Source organism: Kogia breviceps, chromosome 9, assembly GCF_026419965.1.
Source record: "Kogia breviceps isolate mKogBre1 chromosome 9, mKogBre1 haplotype 1, whole genome shotgun sequence".
Lineage (NCBI taxonomy): Eukaryota > Metazoa > Chordata > Mammalia > Artiodactyla > Physeteridae > Kogia > Kogia breviceps.
Window position 1 is genome coordinate 114884883 of NC_081318.1, and position 16048 is coordinate 114900930.

The window sequence follows — 16048 nt, forward strand, 5'->3', positions numbered from 1 at the left end:
TTAAAATACATCTCTCTCTCCATCTCTCCCTTTCTCCCTCTCTCTCTTTCCCCCTCCTTCCCCGCTCTCTCTCTCTCTCTCTCACACACACACACACACACACACACACACACACATCACCATCATCATCATCACCATCACCATCATCATCATCACCATCACCACCACCATCATCACCATCATCACCACCATCATCACCATCACCATCATCACCATCACCATCATCATCATCACCATCACCATCACCATCATCACCATCATCACCATCATCACCATCATCATCACCATCATCACCATCATCATCATCACCATCATCACCATCACCATCTCCACTATCATCATCATCATCATCACCATCATCACCATCATCATCACCATCACCACCATCATCATCATCATCATCATCATCATCATCACCATCATCAGCATCATCAGCATCCATGGGCCACTCAAGTTTTCTCTGCTCTGATCCTCATTTAACCCTAATGACTTCCCTAAAGACCTCATTTCCAAGCACAGCCACACTGGGGGTTAGGCTTCAACATATGAATTTTGGGGAGACACAATTCAGTCCACAGCAGACCTTATCTGGAATAAGGGTCTTCACAGATATAATTAAGGTAAGGATCTGGAGATGAGATTATCTGCACTAAGGTGGGCCCTCAATCCAGTGACAGACAGTAAAGAAGACACAGATACAGAGGGAGAAGACCATGTGAAGACCAGAGACTGGAGTGATGTGGCCACAAGCTCAGGACACCTGGGGCCACCAGAAGCTGGAAGAGGCATGGGACAGAGTCTCCCTCAAGCCCCAGAAGGAACCAACCCTGTGACACCTTGATCTCAAACTTCTAACCTCCAGAACCATAAGAGAAAAAATTTCTATCGTTACAAGTGCACCCCAGTTTTTGGTAATTTGTTACAGGAGACTAACATGGCCACCTAAGTAGTCACCCTGTTTATTCATTGATTCATTTGATACATTTCTATTGAGTAGCTGAGTAAAAAGGACAGAATCCCTGCTCTCAGGAGTTTACCTTCCAGTGAGGGGTCAGGAAGCAGTACAGACCAAACCTGTACATTGTAGGCATATTTGGAGGTGATGACGGCCAGTGGAAAGCAAAGCGCAGCGAGCGGTGGGGAGGTTAGTTTTAACCACAGAAGAGAAGGGGCCCCTTGGGGAAGCTGACATTTGAGCAAAGACTTGGAGGCACGGGGAGTCCAGTGGGAGCCAGGGAGGCGTGTCCCACGGAGGGAGCCCTTGATCCCAGTGGGGGAGCATGTCTGGAGCCAGGAGCCCTGAAGGTGGAGGGGCCTCAACAGCAAAGAGCAAGGACAACCCAAGGAGAGTGTCTCGGCTCCGGCAGACGCCCATTCATTTATGTGAGCCCCGCACACTTTGAGCCAAGGACTCATGATCTGAGTGGCATTTTAAGAGAACCGCTGTGGCTGGCCTTTGAATGGACATCGGGAGCAGATTCAGTGACCAGAATGCTTAGTGAACTCTGCTGTAACTCAGAAAAGGGGTGGGGCAGGCTGGACAGGATGGGGCCAGCAAGGAGGTGACGTGAGATGTGGACGAGCAGTCGGGAAGATAGAGCCGACAGAATTCCTAAGGGACAGGATTCCAAAACCTGGAGCGTCTCCAGTTTTCAAGCTCCTCTTCTCTGTTAGACCCTGACCTTGACCTAACTTTGGCCTGCCAAGGGCCCAGTTTAGCAAGGAATCCTGCTAAGTGGCTTCTGGAGGAGCCCCCCCACCCAGCCCTGAAGTCCAAGTCCTTGGCTTAACCTACAGCAAGCATCCCCATCCTGGATATCCGACCAAGCTCCTCTCAGTAACTCTCTATCCACGGAGCCCCTCTGCCTGGTGGCCGAGAATCCTCCGCTGTCTTTGCTGTACCCAGAGTGGAGTCCAATCTCTCCCCACTGTTGTACTAGCCTTGAATAAACTCTTCCCTGCCATTTTAACAAGTGTCCAGTGCATAACTTCTCTTCACCAGCAGCAACTTGGAGCTCGCAGCGTGGCCATCACAGCTCAGGCACATCCAGGCTCGTAGCCTCCATTATTACTAGGTGCCCCCCTCGCGCCCGCAGAGCACAGAACCCGCCAGACATCTGGGCACTTCCAGAGCCCCAAGCCTGCGCACCCCACCTCTCCTCCTGCGCCCGCCGCTGCCCACGGCTTCCCGGTGGTCCAGGCTCCCGCCCGCAGATCTCAGCTCTCCGTGGTGACCGCGCTCCTCTCCCGGCCCCTCTTCACACCGGCTCGTCCAGCAGGACGCTTTGCTGGTCCAGGGCAGGGATACAACTTAACCTGCTCTCGAGGAGGGCCACGGTGTGTCGGGGCATCCACTGACATTCTCTGAGGATGCCCGAGATCCAGAATCTGCCACACTTAGGGACCACACTCCAACTCAGGGCTGGGATGGATTTTTTTTTTCCTAAATCACAATGACAGACGTCACCCACTCCATGAAATTCTGTGCCCAGCAGCCCTGGGTTGTGCTGTTTCATTGTGGCCTCTGCCTGGAGGTGGCCATTCCCACCTGCTCAAGTGGCCCAGGACCCCAGAGCCCCGCCACTCACTAGGTCTGCAGGGGTGCACAGCTGGTCAATAGTGAGACTGAACCCCAACTTCCGTATTTCATTTCAGGCGGGCAAGATTTTTCCCTGTTCTTTTATAAAAGATTAAAAGGGCAGGAGGACACTCGTTAGTCAGAGAGAGACCAGTCATGGGGAATTGCAAATAATACAAACTTATCTTCCCTGGAGTCTCACGTTTAGGTGCGGAAAACAAAAAGAGCCGACGCGTGTCCACCCACTGTGCTCACCTGTCACGTAATGGGGCTGCTCATCGGAGGGGCAGGGCCCACGCCAGGACCCCGAGGAAGGACAGGGTGACAGCATTTTAGACAATTACAGAACGTGTCCCATGGCCTTTAAAACATCCACACAACCGTTTGTTTTTCAATTAAAATGGCCACGGAGTTTAGTCAAGCAATTTTTTTCCCTTTATTTTTGTTAAATAAGATTCCAGAAAGTATAGTGCAAACACTCAGTAGAAAAGTTGCAATTAAGAAATGTACATTCACATTTAACATTTCAGTCCATTCACTGTTGTTGTTTTTTTCAAAATAAAAATAGGACAAATTATTCAATTACTTGTCTCAATTTAACAATCTTGGAAAAGACTGGTAGGTAGTCTACAGAGTTCAGTGGACGTAAAAATAGACCCGTATTGATTATACAAATCTATCATGAGAAGTTACCCAGTGATATTGAGTTGCTGTCCTTCTGGTACAGACATCTCGTTTCCACGTCTGAAGAAGCATCCTCTGTGAGCTCTACCGCCACGAGAACGTGTCACCCTGGCCCGCTCTGTGCTCCCTGGAGGGACAGAGGAGGGCCGAGGGGTTCACACAACCCTTCTCAGTGAGTAAAGAAAATCCAAGAGTGGGCTTTGGGTTTACCTTAAACGAGACTGGAATCTGCTGCTAAGAGAGGGTGGTAATCGGTACGTTATCTCCGCTTGTGCAAGGTGGGGTGCAATCAGTGTGAAGGAGAGGTTGGGTGGGGAGGTTCGGGCCGAGGGGAGACACTGCAGAAGGAGTGCAGGGGCCACACGGGCTCAGGGTCCAGGATCTGCTGTGACGGGACGCTCTGCAGCCGGCCGGCAGACAACCCGTGGTGACCTGGGCCTGCCCCTTTGCACGTGCTGCGTGTTTCGGAATCCAAACTAAGCTTCACACGATTCGGAATCTCACGGCATGCGACGCTGAGTGCAAATGGCTCACGCGGCCACAGTTTCAACAGGGATGAAGGCAAAACCGCGTGCCTCTCTGGGGCTGATGCCTGGGGAGTGCCGGCTCCCCCGGCCTGTGCAAGAGGTCCTGGTGGCTTCCTCGGGATTCCCAGAATGTGGGAACAGTCCCCCTGAGACATGTGCTTGGTGTCTGGGCCTGGGGTCGCGTGCGGGCTGCTGGTGGGAGTCAAGAAACAAGTTCTGGATGCTGGTGGGCCCACTACCCACCACAGGGAGCGAGAGCCCCAGACACAGCTCTCTGGATGGCTGCCCTGCACGCGTCCACCAAGCCCAAGAGGTGGACAGATCTCTCAGGGTTAGGCTAGGAATTCCTCTCTGCTTAAACGTCAGGTCTCAAGATGTGACTGCCAGCTGTTTTGGAATCCAACCCACCTGAAGATGAGCTGCCAGGAACCAGGGGAGCCAGGGCCTGGGGGAGGCGGGGACACCTGTGCTCGGGTGGCTGCCAATCCTTCACTGTCCGTCGTGCTTCCTGTCTCACCTTATGTGCATCCTCAGTGAAACCTGCTGTTGGACGTCCTCTGATCCCCAGGAAGGAACACTGACCGCCTACACCACGCCATAGCGTGACAAGGACATCGGAGGATTCTGACCAGGAGCTGGGGACTGGGTTGGCTCCTTGTTCAGCGGAGAAGCGTGTGCCGTTTGGGGGCATCCGGGGGCCCCGGTTCTCCCCCTGGCTGATGTCAGAGAGGCCTTACAGAAAGAGACAGGACAACTGTCCTCACTGAGGGAGAGTCCGTGTTTTCTAAGACACGACGGCAGGTAGCGCTACGGGACATAGTTTTAGGATAGAAAGGATGACGAGACAAGGCAGCGATTTTCTTCAGGCCCCAAATTGTTAAGTCTCTGCTGGGGATCAGCTGTTAAAGCAGAGGCAGGGCTTAGCGGAGAGGACAGGCACTGTTTTACTGTCCCAACGTGAGGCCCAGGTGAGGCCACCTCTGTGCCTGGGCACATCCAAGGGATGGGCTGTGGGGCAAACCCGCTGCCTGGGGACCCGCTTGGCTGCTCAGACCCAGCCAGCCAGGCACCCACCACTACTTGTGCGCGCGTGAGCTCAGGGCTCCGTCAAAACCAACACAGCTCTGCCGATTTCAGTTAGTTACCAGGTGCCGAACAGAGTGGAAAACCAGGGGCTTGGAATGCACGGGAACAGGGTGAATCCTGGTCCTGCCACTCAGTGCTGTGTGACTTTGTCCAAGTCTGTAACCTCTCTGAGCCTCAGATTCCTCATCGACAACATGGGGAGCATAACCACGCCTCCCTCTGCAGAATGTTTGGAGGCGAGGGGGCGGGAGAAGCACAGGAAAGGTGTGCTGTCAGCTGCCGAGCTAGATATGGGTCTTAGTCATGATCGTTTCCTTAGTTTGTGGTCACACGAAAAGTCCACCAGAGACGTAGTTTAACTATACAGGAGAGCGACCTGGCCTTTCCCGGTGCTTATTAGTGTAGGACAGACACACTGAATCCAGAGAAGTGCAGGAATTTCACAAAGGAATGAAGAATTACAGCTACATGAATAGTCACCATCAAGGGCTGCAGAAACTGAGCTTGCTGTAATCGCGGGAGACCAGGGGGCCGCCACTGGGGTCGGTTTTCTGATTCCCAAGGTGTTTTTCCAGCCAGCTGTCACCCACACCCCCGAAAGACCACCTGTCTGTTGTTTTCTCTTCCCACGGCACAGCCCAGAGACTGAAGCCGGGCCTGCAAGCGGCTCCCCGGGGAACTGGGACGGGGCGGGGGGAGGCTGCCGACTCCTCCTTCCAGAACTCCTGCACCAAACACCCGCCTGAGGCACTCCCCGCAGGCCTCAGTGCACACCGGAGGCCCAAACACAACGGAAATAAAACGACCGCAGAAACAACAGAGAATGGGGTCAGGTCAGTGCCTTGACATCCCTGGACTTTGTCCTGATATTGCGGAGAGATTCCAGGAAGGAGGGGAGGGAGGCAAGAAGGCTTTCTTATTCTCTAGTGGTTCTCTAGTGCTTGTAGATGGAGGCCCAGGCACCACGTGGACGCCGGCGGGGGTCAAGGCCGCCTCTGTGTCTGGCCGAGGAGCTGCTGGCCCTGGCCTTACTCCTTTTAAGGTCAGGATTTCTAGGGGAAAGAGAGCTGGGTCGGGGCACGCTGGGTCGGGGCACTCCGGCGCGGTTTCCCCCGATGCCCTGGGGGGCAGCCGTCTGTCTGTATCCCTAGTTAATTTGTGTCTTATATGAATCCATCCTAATCCTAGGAACAAATAACTGATTTTAATTTTGCTTACGCCATGCCATGCAAACACAACACACACACAAACACACAAACTTGGATTAAGCGTGGCTTCTGGCAGAAATGTTATTTTTTATCTTAGTGAACAGATGTGTTATATTTTCAGGGAAATTAAGGAATACGAATGTCTGTTCCACTGCCGTAACGTCAAGTTGTTTAGGGAGGTCTAGCCCCAAATGGGGCCCCTGAAGATGGGTTTGTTAATTTTACGAAATGGACAGTGGAGAAGACAGATTTCCTCATCCCACCACGGGACCTGTCTCCAGTACGTTCGTGCACAGACAGGAGACAAAGGAAAACTCCCCAAATCCTTTCCAAAGCCTCCTGTGGCTTCTTGGAGGTGAGGGGTCCCCAGGAGCTCCACTGCGTGCCGGCTGTCTGGGGTGCACCCGCACGGCCCCTGACCCGAGACTGAAATCTAGGTCGGGTTCCAGCAGCTGGGCCCATAGCTGGCTTGACTGGCCACGCCTTCCCCAGCCCTGGCCACTGGGGTGACCACTGCATCCTACTCTCCCACCCACACTGTCTCCCAGGCACGGGGCCCGCCTGTGGCTCCTGGCTGTCAGTCCACACAGAATCAAGGATGTCCTCCCGCTTTGGGGTACCGGGGGTTGGGGGACAACTGCCTGGCGGCACTCCCGGGCTGGTCACCCACGCAGGCCTCGGACACCAGCCCCAAGCTCCTGAATCCATCCTGGGGAAACGCACACAACTCCACGCCCTGCACGGCCCCCCCTGGACAACCCCTTGGGCACCTGGCCTGGCCTCTGCTCACGACACAGGTCATGGGCCAATGGGCCCTGTATCAGCAGAGTCCCTCAGGTAAAGCCCATCTCCTTGCTGTCTCCCAAACCTCAGCGTGGAGGCCCGAGCCACCACGACTGGCCTCCCGACACCCAGGCGTGGGCCCCCAGTCCCGCCTGCTGACCTCTGGGCCTGGCAGCGCAGCCCCCAGCAGACCTTGAATCTGATCGAGACCCACCCCCAGCCTAAGGTCCCGTGAAGGCAGATGCAAACCCAGGACGCTGTATGAAGAAACGGCACGTCTTTCATCATCCACTACAGAACCGGAGTATCGACTGAAAAGGGGAAACGGCTAGCACAGACTTCCAACTTTCAAAGCACACTGCAGCTGTGGGGGGGGGGGGGACATCGGGGCCCAGGGATACGGTCGTGCCCTCCACCTGCAAGTCGGACACAGCTCACCCCTCATTCACTTCACCAAAGCAAATATTTTGAAACCAATTGCCTCTATGGAGTTTGCATTTGGCGGTTATCTTTGTTGTTGTTTTTAATTGAAGCCATTACAAAACCAAGGGCAAGTCAGTTTCCGGGGGTGGGGGCTAGTTATACACAACCGAAAGGTCTGCAGACTCCAGAATGACAAGTGTGACAGCAGGTCTGTGATACCCCGGTAAGAGAACTGCTCGATGCAGGGCACACGCGTGTGAACCTGCATCTCTCGCGCAGTGCACACACACTGGGGCAGCGCTTGCCTTACGAGTCACGCGTGGGCGTCCCGGGCAGGGCCTGCCAGGTGGGGAGAGACCAGCAGGATCCCGAGACTCAGGGGATCACAGAACACGCTGTGCAGGAGGGCGGGCACACCCTGGAAATGAGACGGGTCCACTTGGCAGGGAGGAAACCTAGACACGGCTGACAGGCCAACCCAGCCCTTCCTTCCCGAGTGGCAGGTTAAAGCGAGGATTCAAATATTATATCTAGGTCGCTACTGGGACGACGGCGCGGTGATCCTACTGGGGGGAGACAACGCGAGGTGTCCCTGAAGGCTGGCCAGATCCTGCCCGAGGCTGCACCTCAGCCTGGATTTGGGGGTGTCAGCCCCACAACGGTGCACCCTTCAATCTGGGGAAACCTGTACACATGGCTTGTCTCTGAATCACCAATCTGCTTTGGACCAGACCTGTCTCTACAGTTTAGAGTTATTGCTTCTAGTGACAGAAGGTATCGGAAGCCCTGGTGGCTCTGGAGTCTGATAAGCACGGCAGGCTCGGGGTGGCTGGGTCTGGGGGGGCATGGGTCCACCCTGCAGGACACAGACCTTGGAGTGGACTGGCCCAGGGTCAGGGGCGGCCGTGGAAGCGTTTGGCAGTTCGGGGCTGCGTTCTAATCTACTGAGGTCAGGCACGAGACGCATGCGAGGGTCCCGAAGGGACACGTGGATGGGGTCATTCCAAAGGGCAGCAGCAGGCTGGCCAAGCAGGGGCGATGCCTTAGGAACCTCACGCATCGGCTAAAGTGTGCGGTTCCCACGGGGTGTCGGGCTTACCTTCATTTTGGTCAGAATGGAGTAGGCAGACCGGTGCGCTATTTACAGAGCATCTTAAAAGAAATAATCGAGAGAGAATCCGACCTGGAGGGCTCTAACATTTGTACATGAATATTGTACAAGGTTAAAAATAAATAAGGCAATATCATACAGTCTTATCACAAATAAACAGGAAGTCATCGACCAAACCCCAAGGAACATTATGGCTGAACACGGCCCCTATGCCCACAGGAAGCAGGTAGGGTTTGGAACTGCTGATGATGAAGGAGGTTCTGCTCATCGAAGGGGAGACCTCGCCGTTTCGGAACAGCCGAGGCCCCGATGGCTTCCCGCGGCTGCGGTGACAGCTGGCCACGCGTTCCGTGGCTTTGCCAACACACCTGGGTGTGTGTGTGGGGGGGGGGGGTGGTCCCGCGGCTCTGTGGACCTGAGGTCCCAGCACAGCGAGTCTGGGCTCTCATCCCGGGGCTCAGGGTCCACCTCGCTCAGGGTGATGTGAATTCAGCGCCTGTAGCCGTGGGATCGACAACCTGCTTCCTCACTGGCTGACGGCTGGGGCGTCCTCACCTTAGACCGGCTGCGGCCCCTCATCTTTATAAACAGCAACCTCGTGCTTTGAACCTGCCCGACTGCCCTGGCCGCCTCGTCCACTTCTGAGGGGTCACGTTGGTCACGCTGAGTTAACTCCGATGGCTCTTCTCAGCTTCTGCCCCAAGCCCTGAATTCCCTCTGCAAAGCCCCCTTTGCCATGTGACAGAGCACATTCGCAAGGTCATGATCCCCTGTGCCGTCCACCCCCCTCCCGCCCTGCCCTGGGCTGGTAGCTCGTCCATGAGGAGCAGGTGGGCAGCAGGGCCCTGGCCAGGGCCTCGGCCCCGCAGCTGGACGCAGACGTGCACACCTGCACGGGCCGTGTGCTCACCGGGCTCTGGAGACGACCCGGTTTGTGCTCTGTCTGTGAGGGGGTGGGGAGGGGGGAGGAAATTCAGCTCCTCACCCAGGGCACATCTGAGGAAAAGACTGTCCACCGGCCTGCCTCTGTCACTGGCCCGTCCGCATGGGCTAAGTGGCCGGCCCTGTCAGCTACACCCACACAGCCACGAGTCAAACACCCACAACGGAGGCAGCCCGGGGGGACACCACTAGCCACCCCCATGGGGCTCAGTCCAGAGCGAGCCCCCTTCCCAATTCTGAAAAGTCGGGACCCCCAGGGGGAGCAGTGAGGAACGGGACCTCCAGGTCTGCTGACTGCCGAGCAGGGCTCCCCTGCAAGCCACAGAACCGTCCGGGCTGCTGTTGGAGCCCGGGTCTCTGCACGGCCCTCCCCCTACTGACTCGCCTGCCCAGAACGTTCCCTCCAGTTTCAAGCTGCCCTCCTCCCTGCGGTCGATAGCTGAGGTCTCCACGTCCAGCTATTTCTGGCCAGTCTCTTCCCACTTGCCCTCCCGGATCCCTGCCCACACCCAGCAGCCCATCGCGGCAGGGCCGCATTCTTCATCTCCATGGCAACCGCAGAGATGCCTAGGTAAGCGATTCCCAGACTTGCACAGAATTACTCGCAGTCACTCTCCCTGCAAACCGGAGCAGGGACATCTGTACTGAGAGTCATAAACTAGCTCCAAATCTCCAGGTCCAGGGGACTGGTTCTGCCAGAGAAACGCCTTCCATCCAGGAAGCTCTCTCATGGTTGTGAGGTTCACTTGTTTTCAAAATCAACAGAGCCTTGCGCCGTTGTTCAGCGTACGGGAACCCAAGATGCCATGGCAGGGAGGTAAGACATGACACCGACCACCTTCTCTCCTTCGAACAAACACAGTGACGTGGGCAGAAAAGGGAACGTCCACGTTTTATAGGAGCCAATATGCTCAGCAGGGCAGGTGGAGGGCGCACAGGTGGCACAGGAACTATGCTGGTCACAGAGATGTGGCTGCAGGGTCCCCCAAGAATTCCAGAAGACCTGCCTCTGGCTCTTAGCAAAAACCCAATCTTGAAGAAAGCCAGCGGCCACCACCATCCATGCAGTGGGACAGGGGCTTCTTAGTTCCTCCCAAACCGTCCACCTAAGGCCTGCCCAGCTCTGGCTCTGGCCAAGAGTCCTGCCTCTTACTCTGGGCTCTGCAGGCCACCGCCCAGGGCTGGAGCTGCCCTCACAGGACCCACAGCTGGGCTGATGCCAATCCGTCTCAGGGCACACACGAGCTGGGCACCCCAGTCACGCTGCTAGCTAGACCTCCAAGGCTCTCGCCGTGGCCTGCGGCCCTGGTGGACGTCCTGACGGTCCCGACGTCCAAAGCTCACCCGGCCAGCCTCCCTCGGCCACCGAGGAGAGGACGGAGCAAACAAAGACACTGCTAAAGCCTCGGCGTCTGCGCAGTCTGGGCTCTCCCCTCACCCGAGTCACTGCCCAGCTGCTTCGGGTCATGCCTGGATGGTCCCCCTTCCCCAGCCCGGCCACTGGTTCCCGGCCCTGCTCCGCTGGCCAGGCTGGTCCCTGCGGGAGCCCCGAGGCCACCAACGCCCCGAGCATCTGTGCCCTGTGCCCCCAGCGGCCCGCGTGGGCTCCGCTAAGCCTCCTTCCCAGCTGCTCCAGGGGGCAGGTGGTGGCCTGGGGGGCAGGGGGCAAGCCCCGAGCCCTGCAGAGCCCCCGGCCCGGCTCTGACTGGGAGGCCGGCCGCAGGGGGCACCGGGGGGTGGCCCGTGGCCATTCTGGTCTGGAGGCCGGCTCTCCCGTAAGGACACATTTTCCTCTCTGAGTTCATGGACCTGTTTCGGGAGCCGCTTCCGTCGGTCCTGCCTTCCAGGAAGTAGGTCAGCATCTCGCCCTTGCCCTTGACGCTGACTTTGCCTCGGCACACGAAGCGGTAGCAGCCCCGCCGCAGCAGCCTGTGAACTTCCTCCGTGACCTACAGCGGAGAAAGGCGGGCGTCACTCTCGGTCAACGGGGAGCCCACGGGGAGCCCACGGGTGGGTCCCTCCCCGAGCTGCACTGATCACCCGATCGCCCGGCCTCTGGCCTCCCCAGGTCGGCCCGCAAGCCGGGTCCTGTGCCCCTCCTACGGTCACTCGGCGAGAAGGACGTGATCCTGCAAAGAAAGCAGGGGACTCAGAGGGGCCTCAGCGGGGCCCTGGACAAGCAGGAGAGGACAGCGTTCGCCATGGGGGCTGCCCAGAGTGGGTGGGCGGGCTGGACAGGGCCCACACAGACCCGGTCCTAGGGGTTGGGGTGTGAGCTCCGTGATCACCCCAAGCCCTAGCCAGATGCCTGGACACCGAGCTCCGGCTGTGCTGCCAGGGCCCTCGGGACCCGCGGTGACCCCACACGTCTCCGAGGGTCTGGGACTGGCGGGTAGCAGCTCAGCTGGAAGGGGGCAGCACCAGCTCCCATCCCTGTGGCTGGCACGGAACCCTCGGGGCCCCGGTGGGCTCACATCAACCTGCCAGGGACCCCTGGGGCCTCTGTGGGCCAACGACACGAGAAGGCAGAGGGCACGTTCTCCCAGGGACAACAGGGGTGTGACTTCACTTTCCTGATGCTCAGGTTCCCGGCCAAGGGTTTAGCCAAAAGAATTCCTGCCTCTCAGAGTTATGAAAAAGGTAAAGGATAAGAAAGCACTTTCTAATGAGGTTCTGTAAACAGAAGAGGACATGATCATTTGGATTCTCCTCACTTGACACCGAAGGGGGAGACCACCTCTCTCCCCGTCACCCCGACTGCCAGCGGCTGCTCTGAAAATCCCCCCTCACCCTCCCTCATGTAGCCGCCCACCTCTGGCATCTTTATTTAAAACGACTCAGCCCACCCTGAGGCCAGGGTCTCGCATCTCCAGGGCGTCAGTCCCGGGCAGAGCCGCAGAGCCGGGCGGAGGGGCTGGTCTCTTCCCCGCCGGCTTCGCGGGAACCCTCAACCCACCCCCGCCCCCCAAGGTGGCTCTCACCCTCGCTAACCGTCGGCCTGCTTCTTGCGTGCGACGGTAAGTGCCCCACAAAGGACCTGATCTGTCTCGCCACAACTTACCAAGCCTCCTGGTATTCCTAAGTGCTCACTGAATGAAAGAATAAAGCAACCAATGGAAGGCAGGGAGGGAGGGAGGTAACCAAGGCCTGCCAGAAACCTGCCCGGGGCAATTCAGGAAACAAAAAAGACCACAGAACATCAGACCCTGCACAGCTCCCAGGACAGGGAAATCTGCCGATGGATCTAGAAGTGCTGGGAGGGGGTCCCTCAGCTCCCCTCATGGGAAAAACAAGCAAAACTGGCTGATCCAGTGTAGACAGAGGGCATGGAACAGAGTATGCTCAGCCCATAAAAAGAAGTCAAGGATGTATGGTTCCCCTTAATTAATTAACTCCGCCAATTTCTGTGGCTGTTCATCAGCAAGGCACTGGCTGGTGCTTGCGCGGGGGGCCAGGGGGCTGCTTGGTGTTCTGGAGAAAGTTCCACGGCCCCTCGCCAGGGCTACTGCAACTCCCCCACCGGGATGGAGGACGGCAGGTGGGTGCCTGAGGCCTAGACCTTCACCAGGTCGGCTCCATCTCTCGGCCTTGGGAGCGGATCAGGTGGTCCCTCCCGGACCTTGTAAATGAGAAGGATGCTGTCCACTTACAAGAAGAGTCCCTTGATGGTGGCTCTTACAGTCACAAAGACTTGGACGGTCAAGGAAAAGTGGGGGGTGCTGAAACTCCCCAGGGTGCCGGCTGGCTGGTGGCCCCAAAGCTGCCAAAGACCCCGATCCAAGGCCACACAAGGGCCAGAGCCACACGGCCTCAGGAGCAGGGACAGTTCTGAGCAGAGTGCTGGCCGACCCAGATCGGATGTTACAAACTTAGAGATGTGATGTCGGCACTGGACAGCAGCCAGGCTGGAGAGTGGAGGGGGCTCCCGCCAGGTGTCCCCTGGGGCATGACCAGCTCCTGGGGAAGGCTGAGAGAAGCACAGGTGAAAGATCCTCTTAGAAAAGGAACACGGTGTCCTGCGACGGACGGCAGTACGACGTGGACGCACTTAACGCCCCTGAGCTGTGCACTTAAAAACAGCTAAGATGGTCCGCTTTACGTTACGTGTATTTCAGCACCATAAGAGAAGTTTAAGGGAAAGAATGCAGAGGTGCAGAGATGCTGCAGGAAGATTTTGGTGCCCGTCTTTTAAGCGGACAGATCCAGCGGACCCACCAAGGTAGCTGTCCGAGGGTTAGCACCCCATGAACGCAGGCGAGGGCCCCGGGAACTGAACAGGTATGACGCGAGAGAGCCCCAGGCGGGCAACCTTCTCATTGGAACCGCATCCTGCAGGGGCCGCACCCCAGTGCCTCTCTCAAAACCTGGGGTGAATGCACGTGTCTCGCAGGGTCTACGGAGGACCGAGTGAGACTCTGTGATCAGGTAAAGAGCCAGTGCTAACTGGCTGCCTGGTGGTGGCTACCTCAAGGCCAGGCCACAGCAGGAGGGTGTGGCCCTAGTCACCCAGCGCTGTGTTCTCTGCCCCATCCATCCGGGCCCCCAGAGGCCAACCGAAGCCACACACGGGGGACCGGCTCCTTCCCTCTGTGTGACCCACGCTTGCATGTTTGTTCCAAGGGAAATCCCAAGAGCGGAACTACACGGCCACGTACCGCGGAGCGCAGGGGCCACTGTCTGCTACACCTTCAGTGCCAGCCAGTGCCAGAGCACCCGCCTCGCATCCCAAGCGAGCGCCTGCAGGTTCTCAGGTCAGGGGGCCCCACAGCACCTGCCCTTCAAACGGTGAGGCAGCCCCTTCCCTTCTGGGGAGCCATCACTCACGAGCCCCACCTCTGCGCCTGGCCACGTAGAGGCCGACCCCCAAGGCTGCAGACACACTGAGCCGCGCGGCTCGGTGTCCCTACTCAGAAGAGACAGACCGGGACAGGAGGACACAGGCTGTGGGGCCGGGCGGCCGCCCGCACCCGACCCTTGCCCCTTCCAGCTCAGCCTCCCGCCGGCAGGACGGGCACCTGTGCCTTGGGGACTCCCGAGTGAACTGACCTGGATTCTGCCCTGGACGCCGGTGCTGTCCATCCGACTGGCCACGTTGACCGTATTTCCCCAGATGTCGTACTGCGGCCTGCGAGCCCCGATCACTCCAGCCACCACGGGGCCAACGTTGATGCCTGGAAAACAGCCGCGCGGGGCGTCAGCGGGGAGGCCTCCGAGGGGAGGAGCAGCCCCTGGTGAGGTCGTGGATTCCTGGGGTCACCCAGTGCAACGCCCCTCCCCAAAGCAGGGACCCCAGAGCATCGCCGAGAGGCGGCTCCCAGGCTCTGCTTGCACGCCGCGCCGTCAGGAAGCAGTTCTGATCCCGGGAAAAAGTCCCATTTCCTGGAATGGCGACCCCCCCCCCATGCCCAGTCTTGCTGCTCGGAAGGCTGGCCGTTCAGTCTGTGGGCCACAGTGTGTCCCTCGCCCCCAGCTCCCTCTTCCAGAAAGGACAGCGGCTCGACTGCACTGCGATCTCTCGGCTCCTCTGGTGTCGGGCCCAGAGCTACGTATTTTCAGGGCGCTCTGAAGGAGACAGGAGGCGCCTTGTCTTTATGTGGCACAGGGTCCAACTGGCCTGGGCAGTGACACAGGCCCAAGTGCTCCCAGTTGCCCCTGCAGCCAAGTAAGGGCTGACACCACAGCATACCTTCTTTTTTTTTTTTTTTTGCCGGACGCGGGCCTCTCACCACTGTGGCCTCTCCCGTTGTGGAGCACAGGCTCCGGATGCACGGGCCCAGCGGCCATGGCTCACAGGCCCAGCCGCTCCGTGGCATGTGGGATCCTCCCGGACCGGGGCACGAACCCGCGTCCCCTGCGTCGGCAGGCGGACTCCCAACCACTGCGCCACCAGGGAAGCCCCCACAGCACACCTTCTGACTCAGTACTCTGCATCGATTTTCCTGAGCTTAGCCAAGCACGTTAATAACGTTTCAGACGCTGGCCTAGTCAACCCCCCAAAGCCGGGGCAGTGGGTGCTGGCGTTTCTGGGAGGAGGTAGGGGTGGAACTGGATGGGCTGAGCTGGGAGCCTCAGGCTAGGTGGATGTGGGAGCCCAGGGAGGAGCCCCAAAGGGGCCACTCCCAGATGGCTGGTGGGGCCTGGGGAACCCCTTCTACCACCCCGGACGGCCCAGTCCATGTGGACGAGACGGAGCCAGGATGCAGCCTCCTGTGTGACCGGCCATCCGGGCACAGAGGTGCAACTGGCCTATGGGTCCTCAGTAGGAGAGTAAGAAACAGAATTTCCCTGATGGGCCCTTACATCTATTAATCCAAGCCCGCGGCCCCAGAGGAGAACTGGACCCCGGGGGTGAGGCACAGAGGGTGCTCTGCCCCTACCTCCAGCACGTCCCTCGGGCCGGGCACCAGGGCTAAGTCAGCACCATGTTTGAGCACAGAAGAACTCTACCCACTCTGGTGGATACCACCCCTCACGTTCAAGCCCATCTCTAAGTTCTGTTCTTTAAGGCCACTAGACATTTGAATTGTAAAACACAAATGTCCTGTTTAACTATATCGTGGACTAGTAGGTAGTGGGGGGGGGGGACAAGGGGGGAGGGAGGGAAAGAGGAAGGAGGGAAGTAAGGAAGGAAAAGGAAAACAGGCAGAGAGAGAGAGAAAGAAAGACATCTCTCGTTTATATCCTCGACTAATACCAATTCTTCTGG

The 16048-nt window shown here is 57.9% G+C and overlaps 1 protein-coding gene across 2 annotated transcripts in view; it reads right to left on the reverse strand.

Annotated features, from left to right (window-relative positions):
• Window positions 1-7371: 7371 nt before the first annotated feature.
• Window positions 7372-16048, reverse strand: part of ADCY1 (adenylate cyclase 1) — a 110659-nt gene continuing 101982 nt past the window's right edge. For both annotated transcript variants that reach the window (XM_067043007.1, XM_059073611.2), the window contains 2 exons: window positions 14389-14513; window positions 7372-11291 (listed from right to left, as the gene is read on the reverse strand). In XM_067043007.1, the coding sequence (XP_066899108.1) occupies window positions 10953-11291; window positions 14389-14513 (464 nt within the window). In that variant the 3' untranslated portion in view covers window positions 7372-10952. The remainder of the gene's footprint in view (window positions 11292-14388; window positions 14514-16048) is intronic.